General features: G+C 50.2%; 1 protein-coding gene across 2 annotated transcripts in view; it reads right to left on the reverse strand.

Annotated features, from left to right (window-relative positions):
• Rftn1 (raftlin, lipid raft linker 1) overlaps nucleotides 1-22684 on the reverse strand; it is a 201743-nt gene that overhangs the window by 174260 nt on the left and 4799 nt on the right. For both annotated transcript variants that reach the window (XM_021636247.2, XM_021636246.2), the window contains exon 2: nucleotides 7782-7934. In XM_021636247.2, coding sequence (XP_021491922.1) covers nucleotides 7782-7926 — 145 coding nt within the window. In that variant the 5' untranslated portion in view covers nucleotides 7927-7934. The remainder of the gene's footprint in view (nucleotides 1-7781; nucleotides 7935-22684) is intronic.

A 22684-nucleotide genomic window follows, 5' to 3' on the forward strand; every position in this document is an offset into this window, starting at 1 on the left:
CCCCTGGGCTCCATCTCTGCTGCATGTAAAACCCATATGTTTCTTGGGCATACCTTATCTCCCAAAGGCACCTTAGGACCTTAAACAGACTTAGCACCAGAAAAGCCAGCACCCACTCTCTTCGCTCACCCTCTTCTCCCTGCAGCAACCCCAGGGCCAAAAACCACACCTTTCTTTTTGCCCCTCTACACCACTGCTCCCTTCCTAGCAGAGAACTGGCCCTGCCCACTACATCAGGGCAGATCTGGATCTACTCTCTCCTTCAACTCAGCAAAGGGTGGGGGAAGGCTCCCTGAAAGCCCAGCTCTGGGGGAGCGATGGTGAACTTCTACCCGCACAGCTCTAGCTGCTTCCTAGCAAGCCCCAGCCTACGGTACACACAGCAGTCTCAGGGAACAGAGACCACAGCCAGAGGCCCAAGCAGCCCTGGCGGGGGGTGAGGAAGGAAAAACTCTGCACACCGTCACCCACTGGAACATCATCTGTCAGGATGTCCACGTTTACCCACTTACTGCAACACATACTCTCCTCCCAGCTCCATCCCTTGCAGCCTGAATAATACCAAGGCCTGGGCTCTTCCCAGAAGAAACTGGCACACAGCAGGGGTGTGACAAGTTAGTAACCAAAGTTTAAAATAATTCTGTTGGTCCCGGCATGGTCTTACATGTCTTTAACCCCAGCACTCAAGAGGCAGAGGCAGGCACATCTCTGGAAGCCAGCCTAGTCTACATACTGAGGTAGAGGCCAAACCAGGACTACAATATGTAGCCTTATCTCAAAAACAAATGAATTAATTAACTGGGGTCAACGACCTGGCAGATAAGGATACCTGCTGCCAAGCCCAATGACCCAAGTTCAATCCCTGAGACCCATGTGGTGGGAAGAAAGAACTGACTGTCACAAGTTATGCTGTGCTCTCCAGCACACACCACGGCATCTGTACGCCCGTACATATGCACTTATTAATAAATAAAGACGTCATTAAAAGAGTGATTGTATTGGCTTGTCTTAGGTCTTCTAAAATATAAGCTACTTAAATAAAATAAAGTAGATGACGGTTTATGTCTAGGTAGACTTGCAATCATTGAACATACTTTACATTAATATGCTCCCACCAATACTGCCGCTGGCACCATCTCCACTCAGGTAAAGGAAAGGTATGACTCAACCGTGGTCCTTGGCCAGCAGCTCTGAGCAGATGATTGACTCTGGACCTTTCTGAGCTGATTCCCTATCACACCCAGCACCAGCCCCGGGCAATGGCACCAGGGTTTCTAACTCACTGGCAAACACGAAACTCAGGGCCAAGTAACAGCAATAACGAGATAAAATAGTTTTTGGAGTGTGATGAAAGTTGTGGCCCATCATGCACGATCAGCCTTTCTCCCAGCTGCCTGGGGACCACAGTGTGTGAGAGGACAAATTCCAGACTGATTCAGTTGCTTTTTAGGTTGTGTTTGGGGCTAACACTGCGCACCTTGGAAGCTAAATGACAGAGGACCCGTCTATGATTCATGGCACAGCATGCACCTTTTGAACAAAAATGTCCCCTGTGTTCTTATCACAAACAAACAAAATTCACACACAGCATTTGACGATGGAAGGCTGGCAGCAGACACGAAAGTATTAAGTGTGGTCAGCACAATGTCAGAAAAAATCCCAAAGGCCAGCTCTTACAGGGCCCCAGACAGGAAAACCACAGGGAGGGAAATTTTTTAAATGTGGTCCTGAGGCCTGCTGTGGGAATTGTGCTGTGTATCATGGGAACAGTTTACAAGAACAGGAGCGGAAAAAAGAAGGCAAGCTTGAAGGTGCAGGCAGGGGGCAGAAAGGACTCAGGGCTTTTGGTGTGGAATTTCTTGAATGTGTAGTTTACACTTATCATAGAAGGCCAGAAATTGAGGGATCCAGAAGGCCCAGAGCGGGTCTGTACCGTTCAGAGTGCAGGGGCCACTCTACCAACCTTTGGCAGCGTGGGGCCCAATGGGTAATTAGTTTCATCACCTCTGCTAGATCCATTTCTATTTTTCTGTTTCATAAGAGGCTAACCCCACCTTACATGGGTGTCCTTTCTTTGTTAAAAAGAGGAATAATAAAAGCATGAGCCAGAGATGTAGCTCAGCTGGTTGACTGCTTACCCAGCATGCACAAATCCCTGGGTGCCCTCTCCAGCACTGCATAAGTAAGGAGAGTCAACACATGCCTGTAATCCCAAGCACTTGGAAGCAGTGAGGAACATCTCAGAACCCCACACATGCTGAACACCCAACATCACGCTGGTGCGTGCACGCACGCGCATACACACACACACACACACACACACACATACACACACACACACACACACACACACACACACGACCCAATCACACGTATCCACAGCAACATTTTTTCCTAACAGCGCCAACCTGGAGCTAGTCTGGTGTTCAATAGGAGAAGGGTCAATTGATGATAGCACATGCTAGGAACCAAAGGGACCAACAGCAGCATGGAGGGGTCAGAGGGATGGACTGAAGGAGCCAGACACAAAAGCTGACAGACTGTAGAGTGCCCTTCACATGTCTTTCAAAGGGGAAGAGTGAAAATGAAGCAAAGCCTGCCTGTCTGGATGAGCATCTGTGTGTCTATGTGTGTGGTGGATCACCAGATAAACCTTTTGGAGACCCATAGTGACCTCCCCTCCCCACATCCCCACATCTCCTTATAGTTCCATCAACATGACTGATTGCTACTGGCGCTTGAGGCTGGCACAGGGTGGTCTGATTCGCCTGTCAATCATTTAAAGGCTGTTGCACTGGACGGTAAAGTGTCCAGCCTCCACTTGGAGGCTGGTCTCCAGAGCCTGATTCCCAGCATTCTGCGTGGGCTCTGTCGCCACTCATCCCCCCTTTACCGGGTTCCTGATCCCCATGTGTATGACTGTGTCGGGGTGTCTGTGTGTATGCATTAGTGTGTGTATGTGTGTGTGTCTGTGTGACTGTGTCTCTGTGTGAGTGTGCGCGCATCTGTGTGTATGTCTGTGTGTCTATGTGTCTGTATGGGTATGCACGTTCATGTGTGTGTGCAGGTGCCTGTGTATATGAGGCTATAAGTACACAGAGAGGCCAAAGGTCAACCATGGATGTCTCCTCTGTGTCTCTCCACTTTGGTTTTTGACCCAAGGTTTCCCATTTTTACCTGGATCTGGGACAGTTAGCCATAGAACACTGAACACCAAAGGCTTCCCCGGAGCTTTAATATAGGTTCTGGGGATCAAACTCAGATCACATGCTTACAGAGCAAAGACTTTACTGACTGAGCCACCTCACCAGCTTTGGCTAAGACCTTTTACCATCTGACTGCCACATGCTGTTCCCCAGGCCATACTCCAACCCCACTGCAGTTTTCCACACACAGTATTGCCTCTGGGTGTGGTCCATGGCCTAGGTCCTCCTACTTCCTGGAGTGACAGCGTCTTCCTACCACTGTCTTCTGCCCGTCTTCTGCCTGACTAACTCAGCACACTGGAGATCTGAAGCCTCCCAGCTGGGGAGATCTAGGTTTCCTGGCACCAAATTCTGAGGCAGTGACAGGAGCCGCCTACAACTCCACCTCGCCTGCAAGGACAGATAACCTAGGTACCTAGGTAACTTGGATTGCTGCAAGGAGAGACTGGCCAAGAAGCCACAGAAGGGAGAATATTTAGGGGAACGTCCCCTTAGCTGACAGACACTGGACTGAACTCAATATCCTTCAAAGGTGACTGAGAAACAACCTGTACTCAGCCAGGGCAGCAGCTGTCACAGACTGGCATGGCAGGAAAGGTCAAGGACACAAAAGAAACCCCGGTGAATGGGAGAAGCCAGGGCGAGAGGAGGCAGGCAGGGCGATCTCAAATAGGTTAAACTATGAAAGCACAGGAAGAGAGCAAACTGGTGGTTGTCTGGGGTGTAGAGCCAGAGCAGAGGAAGGGACACGGAAAGCTCAGGCAGGGACATGCTCCACAGCCTGGCGTGGTGTGGCTGCTTGAGTCCTGAGCCACGCTCAGTGCAGTGAATACAGGGGAGAAAACGCGACAAGATTAGATCAGGAACAGGAGGCCCCTCCCAGGGCTCAGCACAGAGTAGGTATTCAACAAATCTTGGCTCATGCTTGACAGCAGAGAGGGCCTCAGAGCAGCTGGACGCACTACCTGGGACAAGTGGGAGTCACCCCCACTCTCGAGCTCACTAGCCAGCTTCTAGGCTGACTGGCCAAATTCCAGCTTCACCAGGGCCTGACCCCTTAAGACAAGCTCCTCTCCCTGACTGAGAAAGAAAACAACAGCTGGTCCTCAGCCTGAAGGAAAAACAACTGGCCCAGGGTATGGTGGAATAAAACTGTGTTTGGAATGAACCGACAAACTTTGGGGCTGCAGAAGAGAACTGAAGGGATGGTGGGAAGGAATGGGGCCAGCTCGGCAGGAACCTGGCAGCAGGGAGGGGTGAGGCCGACACAGGAGAGCTGGCAAAGCAGGGTCCAGGGCGAGCACAATGCACAGTCCTTCCACAAAGGCAGTGCTGGTCAATGGGAGCCCGGAGTATGCTCAACTTCACTTCATCTGTCCAGAGCGACCTGCCAAGGACTTGCATCTGGTCAGATGTGTGTCTCACACAAACAGGTCCCATCTAGACGACGGGACAGGCTAGCAACTTCTCAGAGTCCCAACATCTGCATACTTCACCTGCAGATTCCCTAGAAGATCATCAGGACTGCACATGAAGATTATTATTTATAGTAAATCTTATTACTTATAATATCCCAGATTCCAAAATAACTTAAAAGTCCTATAAAGGGGACTGCTACACAGGTTACAGTACACTGAGTGATTGAATCCTATCACGCCATTAAATCATGCTTCCAGAGCACGTGGATGGCAGGGTGCACGCCTCACTCCATACTTTTAAGTTGCAAAAGAGCAGGATTTAAAAATACATATTAGTTAAACCTTCAGTTCTCAAATATTCATTATCCGTTAAGTGCCAGGCACTGCCCTGCACACGGAGTACTTCAGAATACAGGCACCATCTTCAGACTGGAGGCGTGGAAGTCTGCCCCGTGGGGAATGAAGGAAGGCAGACTGCAGAGAATTAACAGCAGTGGGTAAAATACACAGGACCTGGGATGGCAGATGCCACTGTAGGACAGATTCTTCCAAATCCAAACATTTCCTCCTAGAGGAGGGCGGGGTGGATCATGAGGCTGGGAAGTAGACAGAAGGTCTGGGAGAGCAAACACTTGGACCCAGGACTCTTGGGCTTTTTGGAAGGAGTGACCACTGCTGGTGACCCCTGACCAGCCCAGCAGAAGACAGGAGAGATTCCCTGTGCAGATGCTTGCCAGCTGTGAAGAGAGCCCCAGAACCAGTGTTCCTGAGCCCTCGCATGTCGGGGAGGGCTTTCCAGTGATGCAGTTGCTTTTGAGTCACCCCCGCTCCTGTTAGGTAACTCTTCACCCATATTCCTGTGAGTAGCCACCCCCCCCATCATTAGTTCACTACATTGGAGGCTACTGCAAATGTTGCTTTGGTCTGTAGAGGAGTGTGGGTGTGGGTGGGCATTGGGTGTTTCTGTATGATGTATCTTCCAAGGAAAATTCTGTCACACAGAACAGGCAGGGGAAATCCCAGTCCTCAGGGTGCAGAGAAGGGTCAGAAGGTCAGAGATAAGCCAGGTATGGTGTTGCCCAGAGACAAACCAGAAAGCAAGGGCCGTAACTCCACTGATGACCACAAGGATGGTGGGCAAAGAATGTCATGTGTTCACGGGGTCTTAGTATGATCAAGTTATTGCTCTTTTGTAAAACAGAAGGCTTACTTTAGCTCACTGTGCCAGAGGCTTCGGCTTCAGTCCACCATGGCAGATGGGTGTGGAGGAAGGAAGCGGCTTGCATCCTGGCAGCCAGAAAGCACAGAGAGAGAATGCCTGCCCTCACTGGCCCTCCCACTCCCCCCCCCTCCCTTCTATCCCAGCTCATGGGATAGTACCACACACACTCAGAGGAGATTCAAACCCTCAGCTCTCCCCCTGCTGGGATTACAGTTGGGGACAATCACTCTCATAATTATAAAAGAAAGACAACTAAGGTGCAAGAACTACAAAAGAGAGAAAAATAACCCCTGCAGAGCCTCATTATCCCAGCGACTGCACCATTTCCCTCCAATCTTTACACAGACAAAGCAAGTGGCCGAGATGTGCAGGAGCAGGGATGGGAATCCTCTGAGCAGGGATGGAAATGGGGCCAGGTGTGATCTTAGAGCTGTGCTCCTCCTGGCCACTCTCTCCAGTCATGCCCCACAGCCTGCTGTCTCCACCTCCCAACTAGTGCCATCAGCTGGCGATCAAGTGTACAATGAGTGGGGGTGGGCACTGCAAATCTGAACCCTCAAAATGAGAACATCAGCTGGGTTTGAACAGCATGAGGATGATCGAGAACGGGAACTGTGGATGAGAAGCCATGGGCCCAGGATACCAAGGTGGGTCTATCTGAGTGAGATGGTGGGGACAACAGTGTAAGGGCATTGGATGAAAGCAATTGCAAACAGGAGACGCTGGTTTTGGCTTTGGTGACATGGAAGGCGTATCTGTGAAGAAGCCCAGCTGTCTGTCTCTCGAAGAGCACTGGGACCTTACTCTAGAAGAGATGTGAGGAGGAAGGAAGATAAGGAGAAAGGGAAAAGGACAGGGTGAAGAAGATTCCAAACACCTGCTGCTGTTCACCAAACTTTGTGCTAAAAGCTCCACATACTTCATTCCATCTCTAATCACCACATCGCCCTGTGACAGGGATACAGCATCCTGGGACAGCCCATTTTATGCCCTGGGACCAAGTCTGCAGTCAAGAGGCCTGGTGATTATCACTCTAAAACAGCCCTTGAATCAACCCTCCACCCCCAGAAGTGCAAGGGCTCTTCTCTCTTTCGCCTTCATCTTCACAGAAGTTTAAAAGCATTCCTTAGGCAGCCGAGAAAGCTGTATTTTAAGATACAGTCGAGGAAACTGTTGAGTGTGTGCTCCTCATTTTCTGTGACCCAAAAGAAAGAGCAGATCTCTTCCATGTTACATGCCATTCTTCATGACTAGAACCTACTAAGCTCATTATCTGTCAGTGGGTCTCCCCTACCTACCAGAATAACCACCTGCATACCCCAGAAACAGCCTGATGCACACAATAGGCACCCAGGACACTATCTCAGCACGCACTCTGCCTGATAACTTGAACATCCTTTACCTGTCACACCAGGGCCATGTCCTGAATCCTCGGACCTAGGGCACGGATTGTAGGTGATGGCACAAACCCCACTTGCCAGAAGAGACAAAGCTTAGCCCAGATTGAAAAGAGGAAGATGATGGCTGGGTGGACTTTGGGGAGATGGGGCAGGCAGACACAGAGGGCATTTTCTTCTACAGTCGGCTCACAGAGAATGTACAACCTGGTCCACAGGCTGAGTTCAGCCCACCCATATGGACTGCTTACTGACTCATAGCTGTAAGTGCCTGCCTACCTAGTTGGTTGGTTTATTTCCCTGAGATCATGTCTTGCCGTGTGGTTCAGGTTGTCCTGCATCTCTCCATCCTTTTGTCTCAGCCTCCAAAATGCTGAGATGACTGGTGTGGGCCATCTCACTCAGGCTGTTATTTTACGCAGCCCCTCTCTGGTAAAGAGGGATACGAAAGCCTAACTCTCTAAACTGTCCTCCCTTAGACTTTGGGCTAGGCCTCATCCTACACTGTGTCCCACCCAGACACCCTCCTTGTACTCACCAGCAGTCAGCGTGGTGAACTCCAGAAAGCGGTATTCATAGGTCACATCTACCTTGGTCTCCACCTGAGGTCTCTTCAGAGTTGAATAAATGTTCCCAGGCCGCTTCTCTTCACGCTTCTCCAACTTGTTCAGGCTACAACCCATTTCGACAGCTGTCCACGAAAGCGAAACAAACAAGGGGAGGTGGAGATGTTCTGTCATTAATTTTGAAACACCACAGCACAAAAGACTCCCAATTTTCTGGAGCGATACATCAAAGACCTCCATGCCCAGGAAACCACACGTGTGATTTACTACATCCTGAACACAGGGGACAGGGCCACCTTCTCTTCTTATGAGGACACCATTACCAGCCATCCGGGGAGAGCTGGGTGACCCCCGAAGTGTCCCTGCTTTGTATCTTTTCTCCTCCATCTGAGGAAAATAATACCTCAGAGTCACTCCCTCCACTATCATCTGCACACATGATTAAAAAAATAGGGCCTAAAAAGCAATACTGTGCATTATGTTGTCAGCCCATCTGCAGAAATACAAGACACGTGTCACCTTCCACACGGTTGCTAAGGGAGAATAATAAGTTGTTGTTATAGTCTCTAAACTCTGGCGTCTCTTCCTCCTGCAACAGTAATTATTTAGACAGGAATTGATATTCAAACATCTCAAAAAGTAGATGTCGGTATTTTTATGGGCTTTGTCTAACAGTCACCCCTTCTCTTCTTTTTCAGACCAACGGCAGGAAATGAGCATAGGCGCCCCCCACTTCCAGTCATTTCAGGCCGAAAGGAAAGTGACAGAGCATAACAGGGCCGGCAAGACATCAAGCAGCAGCCACACATGCTGGAAGATCACTAGCCTCAGCTTGCCAAGGGGGTGGAGAAATGGGCACACAATAAACAGAAAGTTTATTGTGGGATTCTGTTTATTGGGGCCTTATTTATCTGTATGGGTTTCTGTGTTTATTTAGACAGAATGGCATTCATAAAGTGACCTTTTATGGGAAGGTTAAGTTCCATGTGTACCCTGGGCATGAACTGTTCCTCCTCTTGGTGACACTGACTGCCATGGGAATATGTTTCCTTAGAATACAAACTGTCCAAGAATATCAGAGAGCGAGAGGGAGAGACAGAGAGACAGGCACAAATACACACACACACACACAGGCAAGGACTACTTCCTCTAAACACAAGGATTTCCTCCACTGATTCATTCATAGGGTTCCCAGTTTCCTAAAGCAATTTGGCAAGTTTCAGAAAAACAAACTGAACTTCAAAAAGGTAATGAGGGCATGGGAAGGGGACTGGAAAGAGGTAGGTGACACAACCACAGCCTGCCTCAGCTTTGTACTAATTAAAAAAGGAGTCAGAGAGAATGGATAGGAACCGGAAGGCTGACTTCTGCCTTAATAAGGGAACATTAGCGTCCGAGAACCGGAGCACACATGATTTATGCGCAGTCTGTGTGAACTGATAACTTAGAAACTACTCGCTCATTCTGCAGACGCAACAGCTCATGTGTGCAGAGGCTGCTGAAGAAACTGTGCAAAGCAAACTGTTGCCGTGTGCGGGGGGCAAGGGGGTAGAAAGCAATGGACAGGAGGCTCCTGAGTGCTGGGACCAGGGCACCCTGGGTACTGTGAGAGTACTGTGAGCACCAGAACAGGACTACAGAGAGTCCAGAGGAATGCCCTTCACTCCTGCCCATTTCCAAGAGTTGAGTCTGGTGAGGAAGGAAGGCCTCTGGGATCATAGCTCAAGGCAGGCAGGAGCTTGGAGGAGCTGAAGTGAGCTCTGCTACACAGATCTGGGTGTGCGGTGATGACGGAGAGCCTGCAAGAGTAAAGGGATGTGGTAGAAGAGTTAGGGCAGGCTGTGGAGTCTGCCATCCTGGGTCTGACAGGAAGCCGGAGCCACCACTGCCTCACTGTGTCTTTATGAGCTGCACAAGTCCTTGTCCTCCAAGGAAGGCAGTCCTACCCCAGCCTCGGCTTAAAGAGGAGAGGAGAGGCCAGATCCAGGCCCCGACTTACGCCCTCTGTGTGCAACCTTCAAAACTAGGCAGGACACTGCTGCCCCAGCAGCAAGAAAGACCAAGTAGCTGATGTCCCAATTGGTCATGCTTGACCCACAGGGTCCTGCAGAAAAGCGTGGAGGAGGAGGAGGCAAGGGTTTCTTAAACAGGATAGAAAGATGTAAACACAAACGGAGTCATGAGAGAGAGACACAGATTAAGACTCCATCTGTCTGTTTGTCTGTTCCTCACAGTACATTCAGAGTGTGACGGGACTGGATGAGCTACCGACGGAGCACTTGTATACTACGCTGGCCAACCAGCTCCAACTCCTTTACACACAGCTCTGACCCCTCTGAACAGAGCTCACGCTGTCACTGAGCTCTCTAAGCAGGGCTGGGAGGAAACACTGCTCCTGTATCTCCCCAGCTAACGAGAGTCGGTTCTCACAGTTCCATCCTCCACGGAGTTAATTCATCCACACTCCACCTAGGTTGCCCCTCAGGTCAGTTGTCTGGAGCAGCTGTCTGGAGACAGCCCTGACAAGCTTGTTACACTGCGGATACACACAGATGACCAAGGAACAGAAGAAGAGCTCTAGTGTACTGCTCACCAGGGAAATGGCAGGAGGGCCACAGGGAGAGGGGTGACACTAGAACGGCCATTTGTCCAGAGTAGGCATCCCTAGACTAAACACTCAAAGCCTGAAGCCTTTTGAGAGATGGCGTGGAAGAAGTTCGGACTTCAGAGCATTTAGGATTTCAGAGGAGGAGGCTCAAGCAGTAGAGTCTATGCAAATATCCCCAAATCCAAGACTCTGAAATCTGAAATGCTTCTGTCGCTAAGCAAAAGGGATCTCCAGTCAGTGCTGGTGAGCATACGGAGCTGCTGGAGATCTGATTTGATTTTTTTGTTTGCTTTAAATATTTACTTATTTTGAATATTGTCTGTGTAAGTGTTTTGCCTGCATGTATGTCTGTGAACCATGTGAATTCCTAGTACCCACAGAGGCCAGAGGAGGGGTGAGAGTCTCTGAAAGTAGGACTACAAGCAGTTGTAAGCTGTCATGGAGGTGCCGAGAATCGAACCTACGTCCTCCGCAGCAATTGCTCTAAAACACTGAGCCATCTCTCCAGACCTCAATTTCACTTTTTAGTTGTCTTTTATAATTGAGAACAGCTAGTTTTTGTATAAAAAATCTCCCTAGTAAGTATCTCTTATATTAATAAATGCTGCCAAATCAAGTCGCCAATGTTTTTACATCTTCTAAATGTAAAAAAATAAAACCAGGGCAAACGGTATTCCCTGGCTTATACTGCTAGCGAGATAGTCAAGGATGTGGCAATGTGCGAGGAGGCTGCGTGGATATCTGTGTTGTGCTCTACTGAATCCTCTCTAGAGCTGGGCCAACAAAAGTGTGTATGTATGGGTGACACAGGGCACAAGAACGCCCACGGATGACCTTGCGGGGGGGGCAGTTCTGTACTCATGCACTGAAGAATCAGAAAGCAAGGGGAACACAGGACGCATGTGTCCAGGGCCCTTGCTTGTCCCTCAAGGCACAACTCTGCTCTTTCTATGTTCCTCTGGCATTCACACCAGCTCCCACCTCTGCCAGAACAGGACAGGCCTTGTTCCTACTCTTTGTTCCTCTGTGTTCCAAGAGGGTCAGAAAAGGCTCGCTTTCCAGGAGGGGGAGGAAGGGCTGCCGTGCCCTAGCCACCTTAGAGCTCTGACAGAAAGACCTTCAAGGACAGCACAGGGCACAGGGAGAAGTCTGCAGAGCGGTGCATATGTGAGCCAAAGACCCCACGCCTGCACACCCCTTATGACGGCACGCCTCTGTGGGACTAGGCGGGACAGGCCTCCTGAAACCCATCTCCCACAGGGCAAGATCTCCAGGAAGCCCGACCCCAAAGTCCAATGGCACTCCTGAAACTGAGAGTGGGGCGGGCATCTGTTGCCTCCCAGAGTTCCGGTTCTGTGACTGCTTGGCCTGCTGCATGAGCAGCAATCCCAGACCCACACCTTAGGAAACTGGGAGCATCAATTTCATCTCACAACACTTAGAAGCCAAGCCTCACCCACCAGGAGCCCAAGCAGCGCCAGAGGTGCCTAGCCACGACCGAAACCAATGGCAGCATCTACAGTGGGCATAGTGGCTGGTGTTAACCCGCAAGCCATGGCCTGAAATCAGAAGTCCTGGTCACATTTGATTGCATTTCCCTATGTTTCTTCAAGGGATTTATTCAGTTCTTTTACATGTTTAGTTGTATTTTTCTGCAATTCTTTAAGGTATTTGTTTTCTTCTTTTAAGGCCTCTATCATTTTCACAACTTCATTTTTAAGATTATTTTCTTGTGCTTCGGGTGTGATAGGCTCCAAAGGGGTTGCTGTGGTAGGAGAGCTGGGTTTTGGTGGTGTCATATGGCCTTGGGTTTTGTTGCTGCTGTCCTTTCGCTGACCTCTAGCCATTTGGTCCACTCTGTTATTAGCAGGCCTGGTGGTCCCTAATGGTAACCGATCTCTGGGGTTGTAGGTAGAGCTCACGGTCCCAGAGGGCCTCAGACTTCTGGTTTTCCTGCTGCTCCCTGATCACTGCTGGTCTCTGGTGCCTCAGATCGGGGAGGGTCTCAGGAAACGGCGCAGGGCTGGGAACTGCTGCTCCCTGATCCCTGCTGGTCTCAGAGGCCACAGATCAGTGTGGGTCTGGGGAAATGGTGGGGAAGAGGAGCACAAAGGGCCCTGGGCAGACCTGTGGTAGGCCAGTAGATTTTTTTTAGAGATTTATTTACTTTATGTATATGAGTACTCTGTCTGCATACATACCTACATGGCAGAAGAGGGCATCAGATCTCATTACAGATGATTGTGAGCCACCATGTGGTTGCTGGGAATTGAACTCAGGACCTCTGGAAGAGCAGACAGTGCTCTTAACCTCTGAGTCATCTCTCCAGGCCATTATAGGTCACATTTGAAAGCTGCCATGTTTCCAGGGTGGGTTGATTATAAACATTACTGGGAGCTCTTCTGTGAGGTATGTTTTCACCTGCCTAGAACTGACACCCCTGGAGCAGGCTGCTGGTGAAGGCGAGTTGCTAGCTAAAGCCTCTCTCACACAAACAGGGATGCCAGCTCCCACAACACAAAAGGTATGGTGGAGAGGGCAACCCCCGGGAGACCGGCAGCCAGCCTCACCACAGGGCGCACTGTCACACCAGGTCGCTCGGGAGCGGCAGTCCTGTGCTCTGGCTGACAACCTGTTAGGGCTTGTTTCCAAAAGGGACACAGGCAAAATCCCTGCACTTGGCAGGCTGAGGCAGAAGTTTAGCCTGGACTACAAAGTGATTACCAGCTACACAATAACAACAACAACAACAAAAATCGCTTGTTTCTGAGGAGAATTCTTCAGTGCTTTATAGCTCAAGGAGTCAAAGCCCCAGGCTTTGCCCTTCCAGGTCCCTGCAGTCACCCCGGAGCAGACTCCTTGCTCTGCGTGCAAGTGAACCATGGCACCCATGTTAGACAGCCATTCAGGGGTCTGCTCTCTTTTCCGTGTCTCAGAAGGCATCGCTGTGACCATGTGCACAGATCTCCTGAGCAGAGGGGCCACTCGCGAGGCCTTCGAAGCAAAGGAGAGAGGGAGCTCTCCCCACTCCTGTGGTGAAATGGGGGAAACAGTCCAAAATGATCTGGTCCCCTACCTGAGCTAGAAGGTTTCTAGGGAGAAATGACACCCTGTGCCCCTTACTGCAGGGGAGGATGGGCTTCGTTCGCCAAAGACCTCAAAGGATGACACTCTACAGACCTTCTCTTTTGGGATCAAGGCTGTGTCAGGGTTACTGTGGTAGCCAAGGGACCAGCTTTGCCCAGGAGCTATGGGCTCTTGAGGAAAAAAAAATTAGGCTCCAACTTTGTCCACCATTTCACCAATACAACTCACGTTTGGCAGCTTTGGGTCAATCAACTAGCACACAGAGAACTAGAGAGGCCAGGCCTGCTCTTTCTTTTAGAGGCCACCTATGACAGGAGGAGCCAGGCAGTTGGACAGACATGGTGCAGAACACAGGGCGCTGGAGAAACCAGAGCGTGTGGCCACAGACCTACTCTGGGTGACGCTGAGCAACGACAGGGTTGAACGACCCTTATTATTTTCAGTGTTGGAACTATTACTTTACAATCATGTCTGATTGGTTTTGGATGTGCCTCCCAAGATTCAAGATGCCTGGGAGACGCTGGTGCCCATTCAAAAGGGACGGCCTTCTTCGAAGTCCCCCAGCTGCGGCTTCTGCAAGCTGCCACTCAGGTTTGCTTTTCCTAAGCATGCCCAGACTTAAACAATGGGGCAATCAATGCAGTTACATTTTCAAATACAAACTGGTTCTGTTAACAGCAGTTCTCACTTGCCAAGTTGCCTCCAATCCGAGACAACTTGTAAAGCCAACTTTAACAAATGCTAATTGCCCGTGACATGCTGATGGAGGTGGGGTGATTACAAGCCTCGGCTGCTGAGATTTGAGTGTTCAGTGGCATCCTTCAGTCACTCAAAGCAAGATCCGAGGATCCTAATTAAGAAACGCCTGCAGGGTAACATCTCTCTCTACCAAGAAATATCAACGGAACCTTGAAACCTCCATCACCTGTTCCTACGGTGTTGACTGTTGGTGCCCAGCAAAAGCCGTCTAAGAGATTAAAGGGAAACGAACTTCGCCTATTGTGGGCACTCATGATCCAAGACCAAATGCAAAAGCAATCACGACGGTATAATTACGTGACAGCAGGATCTGAGCACTAAGACCCCCATCCTCTCCCTACCTAGAGCGCCTGTTACTAGAACACTCCTCAGGGGTGAGGTTTCAGGTACTCTGTCAGCCCTCGGCGATGCTCCTGTCGGCTTCCCTTCTCGCAGGCCTACAGCTGCACCCTGCAGTCCACTGGGTACTGCCGAAGTAACAGCAAGGGCAAGGTGAGGCTGGGCGGTGGAGCATGGTTCCATCCCGCTCTTCAATCATCTGAGATAGCCAGCCATGCTTGGAGGACACACTCAACCCTGCGGCATGTCCCCATGGCAGGGAACTGGAAGGCCCCCCACACACACACACAGAGCATCAACAAACATCACGTGGCTGTGGCAGGACTGTCTCCTCTACTGCGCACCCATGATCATTTCTGCACGTCTATCTGCAGGGCTCTCTGCAATGCAGGAAGTGTTCTACACGGAGCTACACTCTAGCTCTCTGCCCCTATTGTCCTTGCCTGCACCCTCAGGGCAGAGCCTGAATCAGTCCCTGCTGGAGTCCCCATTCACGAAGCCCTGTGAGATCCTCAGGGTTTGTCCTTTCAGGCCTGAGTTTGCAAACAGTTCGCTACACAGTCCCAGATGGCAGATACAGGAAGCTGAACTGAAAGCCCTGCTTCTGTGTGACAGGGCACACAGTCAAGCACCAGGGCAGCCAGGGTTTGGGAGCAATTGGATACACAGCAAAAGGTAACTAATTCCAGGGTGTTCCTATTAAAAAGGAAAACCCACATTACCGCCCTTTGCTCCACCCCAACCAATCACCTACGATGTTGGCTGCTGCCTCTGCCTCCCAGCAGAGAAGAACAGCTCCTTTAGGAAGAACTCCACTCACAGTCCTCCACCTAGCATGCCAGCGTCTCCAGGGAGCCCTCCAGAAATGCAGCATCGCAAGCCCCACCCAAGGCCTGTGAATCAGACTCAGGATCCTAAAGACCAGCGGTACAGTGAAGTTTGTGAAGCCCTGGCTGCAACAAAGTTCTCAACATTGCTTGTCCTTTGGAATCAATAGAAAGCTATTAACCCCGGCACCCCAAGAAAAAACAACAAAATGGATGTTGGCGGGCAGCAGGGATTGTGGGGTGAAAGAGACCTTCCCTCTATACGTAATATTAAACCATGGAGGAGGAGCCTCTCAGTTCCCTGCCTTCTGGACATGCTACTGGGCAGAGGGTGGGTCCTCACAGCATGGCAGCAGGATGTGCTCAGGGTGACTGACTGGAGAGCAAGTAGGAGCCCAGGTGCCACAACCCAGACTCACAACACACTTGGCATTAACTTCCGCAGTCCCCAAATGGGCTCCACGGGTCAGCTGTTGGCCTAGCATGCATCCAGACTGGAAACAGACACCGCAGGGCAAACCGAGGATTCCTCACTTTGCAATCCACTCTAACCCCGGAACAAACAGGACCCAGGACGCCCCGGTCTCTCCTGAGTCCTGCACCCAGGCCTGAGAAGCAGCCGGGAACACAGCTCTCGCTCTTCTACTTCCAATCGTCTGACCCTCTTTCTGCTCCTCACACCCTTCCTGGGATCTTCTACCATTCTTCTCCCAGATGCACGTACACCTCTATCCAGGAACTGCTATTATGGGCCCTCCTCCTGTTTCACTCTCCTCAATTCATTCTAATTATATTCCACCTAAAACATACGGCAAGTGCAGACAGCACCCCGGTGCCTCCACCTGGGTTCAACAAGGGCAGACCTTTCACCTTATTTGCTTTCCTCATTTAATTTTTTTGCAGAAGGATAACGTTCCAGGCTCAGCCCCTATGCCCTCGCCATCTCGCTGTCCGGTGGTCCCTGCCTTTACCGTCACCCTATATGTGATATCCCCAGCGGCAGACAGCAGGGATCTGCCCTTCTCCGTGCAGGTTGGGGGAAGTGTCCTTGGTGTTTCTGTATGTTCTGGATGGCAGCCCTAGGCTACAAGCACTCCTAACGGTGTCATTTGTTAACTGCTACAAACTGAAACAGCTTAATGTGTCTAGCCTATAAGCTAGTCACTCGGAATACAGTATATATACTGGAAAATATATGTATATACATATATATGAATAAAGAAATCTGTAGCACCAATTACTTACTGACTCCTTCCTAGAAGCCAGATGCCACCCAGGTTCCCAATCTCCAGCCAAAGTCACACCATCCTAACTTAATTTTCTTCTCCACAGTGATTTCCTTAGCAACCACCCCGAAGTACAAGGTTATGTGATGTCAAGGGAGTTGCCTCAAGCCAGGAAGTACCTCATAGATATTTCTGGGTTCCCCTAAAAACTGTGAAACTATCCTTTGTCCTCCCACCCAGTGAGTACTTCACTGCTGCTGTGGCGTAAAATCCAGGATTCCGAAACATGCTATTGCTGCACGTTATCAAAAACATACATGCATGTCACCACCTCCCTCTTAGCAAACACACCCCTTCCTGCTTGGTCAAGTCGCCCCTCCCCACACAATTCCCCAGACAGCTGTCTCCAATCCCGGAAGATGTTCTGTGTCCTGGAGCTTCCATACCACTGTAGAATGCACTCCAAAGAGAAACAGCTTGCCTAATAGGACCCTCTTCCTCTGCGTCATGCTGGCTTCGTTGCCCTGGGAGCAGCCAAGCTCAACCCCAAAGGGAACACCTGTCTTGCTTGTACCATGTTCAATCACATCTGAGCCAGATGTGGGGGGCCAGAACTGCAAGACACTTCAGCTCCCTGACTACCAGCCAAGCCCACCTGCCATTCCACAAACAGCCTTCCCACCCTTCTGACTTCCATCGCCGCCTTTGCTGACTGCCACTCCAGTACCAGAGAAGCGGTTCAGAGGGTGATCATACCCAGCCTGGAGGCCTAGATGCCTTCTCCTCGCCAGTGGACCACGACCTCAAGTTAAGTAGGGTTAAGTCAACGCTTGCTGGTATACACACCCAGAGCCCTCCCACTCAAGACCCTTTGTCCACTGAAGCACCACTTGGAGCCCTTCCTTCCCTTCCACATAGGGCCTGAGGCCTTCAAACATAGCCAACATTCTCAGAGGAGAAAATTAGTAGGCCATGGGATGTGAAGATGTGTGTGTGCGTGTGTGTGCGTGTGTGTGTCAGTCAGAGAGGAAGGGGGTGACCATCGATTCATTTTAAGGAGTTGGCTCATTGGCTTGTGGAAGCAAACAAATCCAAACATTTCAGGATAAACTAGCAGGCCAGAGCTCCAAAGAGTTACCGCTGTGTTCCTCCCCGTTCCTAACATAAGCCATTCATCAATACCTCCCCAGACCTTTCTACACTGTACTTTGAGACAGAGTCTTACTGAGCTATCTGCTGTTTCATGGACTTTTTCTGCAGCAACATGAACCTCTACTCATCCCAGGCACGTCAATAAGAGCTGACCCATGCAACAATCCCGCCCACGTCCAGCTTGGTGACACAGTAAGTTCACTGGGCCTCCTTCAGAGGGCAGAGGTGACCCCCCAATTGCCCGAAATTCTGAAGAATCACCCCAGCATTAATGACTTCCCCAGGACTCTAGGGATGAAGTCCCCAGCCGGTTAACCTTCCACATCCAGAGACCCCACGCAGCCAGTGCAGAATTACACACCGTTAGGAATGGAGAGAAAGGTACAAGCGGAGGAGGTTGGAATCTCAGGTGAAGGTATAATGATGCCACCCCCAATAAAGGAATATCGACAGGCCCAGTTTTGAGAGTGTCTTCAATCAGTGTCTTGTAGATAGTCAAGCTTCTCAGGGTAAGAACTTATAGCTGTTGTGCTCAAAGAACAGCATTCCACAATACCCATGTTGACCCTGTAGCCTAGGCTGGCCTTGAACTTGCGACTGTGCTGCCTCAGCCTCCGGAGTTGCTGGGATGACAAGCCTGAGCCAGCAGGTAACTGACATTGCAGACTTGAGGCAAAGGCTGTCCAAATGCAGAATTCCTTCCTGCTTGGAGTCCTTAGTGTTTTCTCTTAAGCTCTTCAACTGATGAATGAAGCCCACCTGTCCTACAAAGGGCAATCCGCTTTACTCGGAAGTCTCTGATTTCAACAATCACATCTGAAAAGCAGCTTCAGCAAGACCTAGACTACTGCTGGAACAAAACCCAGGCACCACAGGCCAGCCAAAATGACACAAAATACGCCACCACCTTCACTGTGAGGCCAGCAGGACTGCCCCTTCACCATTCTTTCATCAAATGAGACTGAGCATCACTGTAGACAAGGTTCTTCGTGAGTGTGGGCCAAGCCAAAATAAAACAAAAGGGACAAATTTCGGAGCACACTGTCCTCTGAGTTAACAGCCACCCCCATCTTCTACAGAGCAGCTGTGACTGTTTGCAAGTGACTCCCAAGACGGGGCCTGGTGATGACTCTCAGGAGTATGGGGAGGCAGTGGGGGGTCACTGGATCCTCACCTGAGATGCCAGCCGCCCCTTTCTGCACTTCTGTGCCAACCGTGTGTAATTCTGCCAGTTACACATGATCTGGGAGGTAACAGACTGTACAGAGTGTCGGTGAACTAAAACAGAGGTCTCATCCCTGAAGCTGTGGAGAAATTGTCATCCATGCTGGGGTGAAGTTCCCCAGTGGTGTGGCTCTTTAAGGGTCACACACCCTTATCTGTAACCCCTTACCCATGCTCGGTAAACAAGCCAGCTGGAATAATTAGTTTACAAAGGTAGCCCTGGGCGGAATGGTACTTTGGTTGTCCATGGTGCTGTATCTGGAGTGAAGAGATGCCTGCATCTCCCCTGGAAATGTTCGGAGAACACATCCTTTCATGGACCATGCCTTCCAGAGCATAGAAACAGACAACAGATACACAAAGAAAAACGATGAAATTCAGTCCTCAAAGTATGTTAAGTAGTAAAAGGACACAGAGAGGCCAGCCATCACAGGAGAAGGAGGCGGCACCGCCAGGGAAGGCATCACTCGGAAGTAACATTCAAGCAACGCCACAAGGAGATGGTAGAGTGGTCCCCAGGATGAGGGGTCGTGGTCTAGGCATGGGGGTGAACTGTAAGTGTACTGGGGTTTGGGACGGGCGCTGCCTACAGGAGGCCAGGCACGGTATGTGATGTCAGGCTGTACTGTGAGTACCGTCTGGGCTGAAAGTTCCCCACCGCGGGGGACTGAAGCTGGGAGATGTAAACCACTTGACTATGACGTCAGGAACTAGGAAACCCACTGACTCAGAAGAAGCGAAGCAAAAGCCAAGTTCTGGGTCTGTTCTAAAGGCAGGAAAGAGGAACCTGGGTGGCGAGGGCCAGTGGTCTGAAGCAGAAGGCTGGAGGTGGGAGCCACAGCCAAAAGTGAGTCGCTGTGGGATGGGCAAAGCACTCTGTCGGTGCAGCAGTCTGGAGCTTTAGTGGCGCCATTCCTCTCTCACAGTGGCCTCCTCAAAGGCAGTCAGCGAGCCTTCATCCACCCAAGGCCAGCCCTCACAGAGCAGTTAGAGCAGCTGAGCCACAATATGAAAACTACAGCTGCACCAAAGGATGGAAAGGGGCCTTTGAAATATGGCCCTGTGGCTCTCAAGTTCACTTTACCCTTTTCATCATCATTATTACTAGTAGTGGTAGTATTTCATTTAATTTATTGGAGGGTGGCATATGCCACAGTATGCACATAGAGGTCAAAGGACAGTTGAGGGAATCTCTCTTTTCCCCATGTGGGCTGTGGGGATCGAACTCAGGTCCTCAGGCTTATTAACAAGTGCCTCTACCCACTGAGCCATCTTTACGGCCCAAGTTCACTTTCTTAATCTGGGTTTGGGGTACCGAGGCGCACAGGTACCACAGTGCCTACGTCAAATCCTGATGACCCTGCTCCCTAGATGTGACTTCAGGAAAGCCCCGGGATCTCAGTTCTTAAACCTGTGAAGACAGACAAACGCGACATCTACTTGTAGAGTGCAAACTGCATTGAAGAGAGTCGAGGCTGAACACGGGTTAAGAGTCCTCAGACATGCAAAATGAGGACGTGAACATTACCCGGGGGCTCCGGGGACACGGCTCAGGGGCAGGGAACCTGCCTCTCAAGCACAAAGCCCATCCCCAACACTGGTTAGGTAGATACGCAAGTGTTAACCATTCAGCGTTATACTAGTATTATTTGTCATCCGTTACAAAAAATCCTGTAACCTGGGGTGCGTTATTACATCACACTTAAAGGGGCACCCATTAGGTGTCAGAAGACATGCACACACAAGCCCTTTTCTTCCTGTTTTGTTTCGTTTTTTTGTTTGTTTGTTTGTTTATTGGGGGGGTTGGTAGTTTTTTTGTTTTTTATTTTGTTGTGTTTGTTTGTTTCTTGGTTTTTCCAGGCAGGGTTTCTCTGTGTAGCCCTGGCTGTTCTAGAACTCACTCTGTAGACCAGCCTGGCCTCAAACTCAGAGATCCACCTGCCTCTGGCTCCAAAGTGCTGGGATTAAAGGCGTGTGCCACCACCATCCAAAAACACAAACCCTTTCTAAACTGAGAAATGATTGAAATGAACAGACCTATACTTTATATTTCTGAAATTTTAAAGTTCATGGAAGTTGATACATCCCATTAACCATTGCGTGACTAATCAAACCTCTTTGTACCCAGCCTCATGGGTGACAGCTATCACCACACCCTGAAATACACACACTTTGAGAGCTGGTCTAAGAAGTGGGAGGGATTCCTCGGCACAGGTGTGGCGAAAGCAGGGGCACGCACAGCCCAACTGAAGCTGATCACCACCTACAAAGGCCCCACGAAGACTCTGAGGAGATAGAAAGATAGAGGATAGCAAAATGGAACATTTCCTGTGGAGAAGCCAGAGAAAGTTGTCAGTTCCTGACGGAAAAAGTGTGGAAACCTTTGCTCTATGAAGCAGGTGGGCTGGTCAGCTTCACAGACAGCGACAAGCAGAGTTTGTTCGAACCTGGCCGTGAACACCGGGACTGGCTTTCCCTATCCTTTGATCCCAACATAGGAGGCCAGAGCCACTGAATAATGGGGACAACTGGAGTTCCTTGCTCTCTCTGTCACCCCAGTTCTCTGGAGGCAGCTCAGACCCAAAGGGAACCCCAAACAAACCTCTAAGTCTCCCAGGTGACTACCTCAGCCCTGGCAGGTGGCCATTCCTGGAGATTGTGACCTGATTTCCTAGCTCTTTGGTTCGGGCCCACGGAGAGCCATTTCCGTCTCTGAATTCGGCCCAGGTAGGGAGTAATTCACACAGATGTGTATTTAAAAGCTGGGCCAGATTCTTATTTGGAGAGCAAGTAATTAACAGGACTCAAGCAGGGACTCTGCAATGCACTGGTCCTTCGTGAAAATACCGTATTGATAAAATATGCAATGATAAAAGGCCCCTCCAGGGGCCCAGGAAAAAAGAGAAATCTATGTCAAAAAATGAATGCGAATAGGAGGAAAGTCATCATGCATAGCCTCTCCCCCCAAAAAAAAATCCTCTAAAGGGTAAACATGAAAGAAACGTCCGCCAAAATGCGTCTTGACAGTGAAAAAGCAAGCGCCTGAGCTGTTGCCGCCCCTGGAGCCATTTCTCAACTGAAGGGTAAAGAAATGTGCACCACACAAAGCGACTGTCCCGTCGGGCTCCCAGAGCGGCAGACACAGCTGCAGCGGCCACCCCTGGCTCTAGAACACCTGAGCAAGTGCAGTCTGTTTTGACTCGACTCTGACCATCGAGATGCACCTCTGACGGCCATGTGTGGCCACTGTATTCCAGTCACTCAGGAAAGTCCCAACCCAAACTGACCAGTACCTTTCACTTTTTAAAAACAAAAGGTCTTCAGCCACCTGTGGAGACACACACCTTTAACCCTGGCACTTTGGAGGCAGAGGCAGATGGGTCTCTGAGCTGGAGGCCAGCCTGGTCTACACAGAGAGGAAGAGTTCCAGGACAGCCAGAGCTGAGAAACTGAGAAACCCTATCTCAAAAAACAACCAAAAAAAAAAAAAAAACAGCATCGAAAAACATTTGCATGTGTGAGATAGATAGCTAGAGAGGAAGGAGGGTCACATGAGCACATCTGCCAAGGTATGCTAATGAATGTAAGAGGACAATTTTCAAGAGTCAGTTCTCTCCTTCCACCCTGGGCTCCGGGGACTGAATTCAGTCATC

This window comes from Meriones unguiculatus, chromosome 16 (assembly GCF_030254825.1).
Source record: "Meriones unguiculatus strain TT.TT164.6M chromosome 16, Bangor_MerUng_6.1, whole genome shotgun sequence".
Classification (NCBI taxonomy): domain Eukaryota; kingdom Metazoa; phylum Chordata; class Mammalia; order Rodentia; family Muridae; genus Meriones; species Meriones unguiculatus.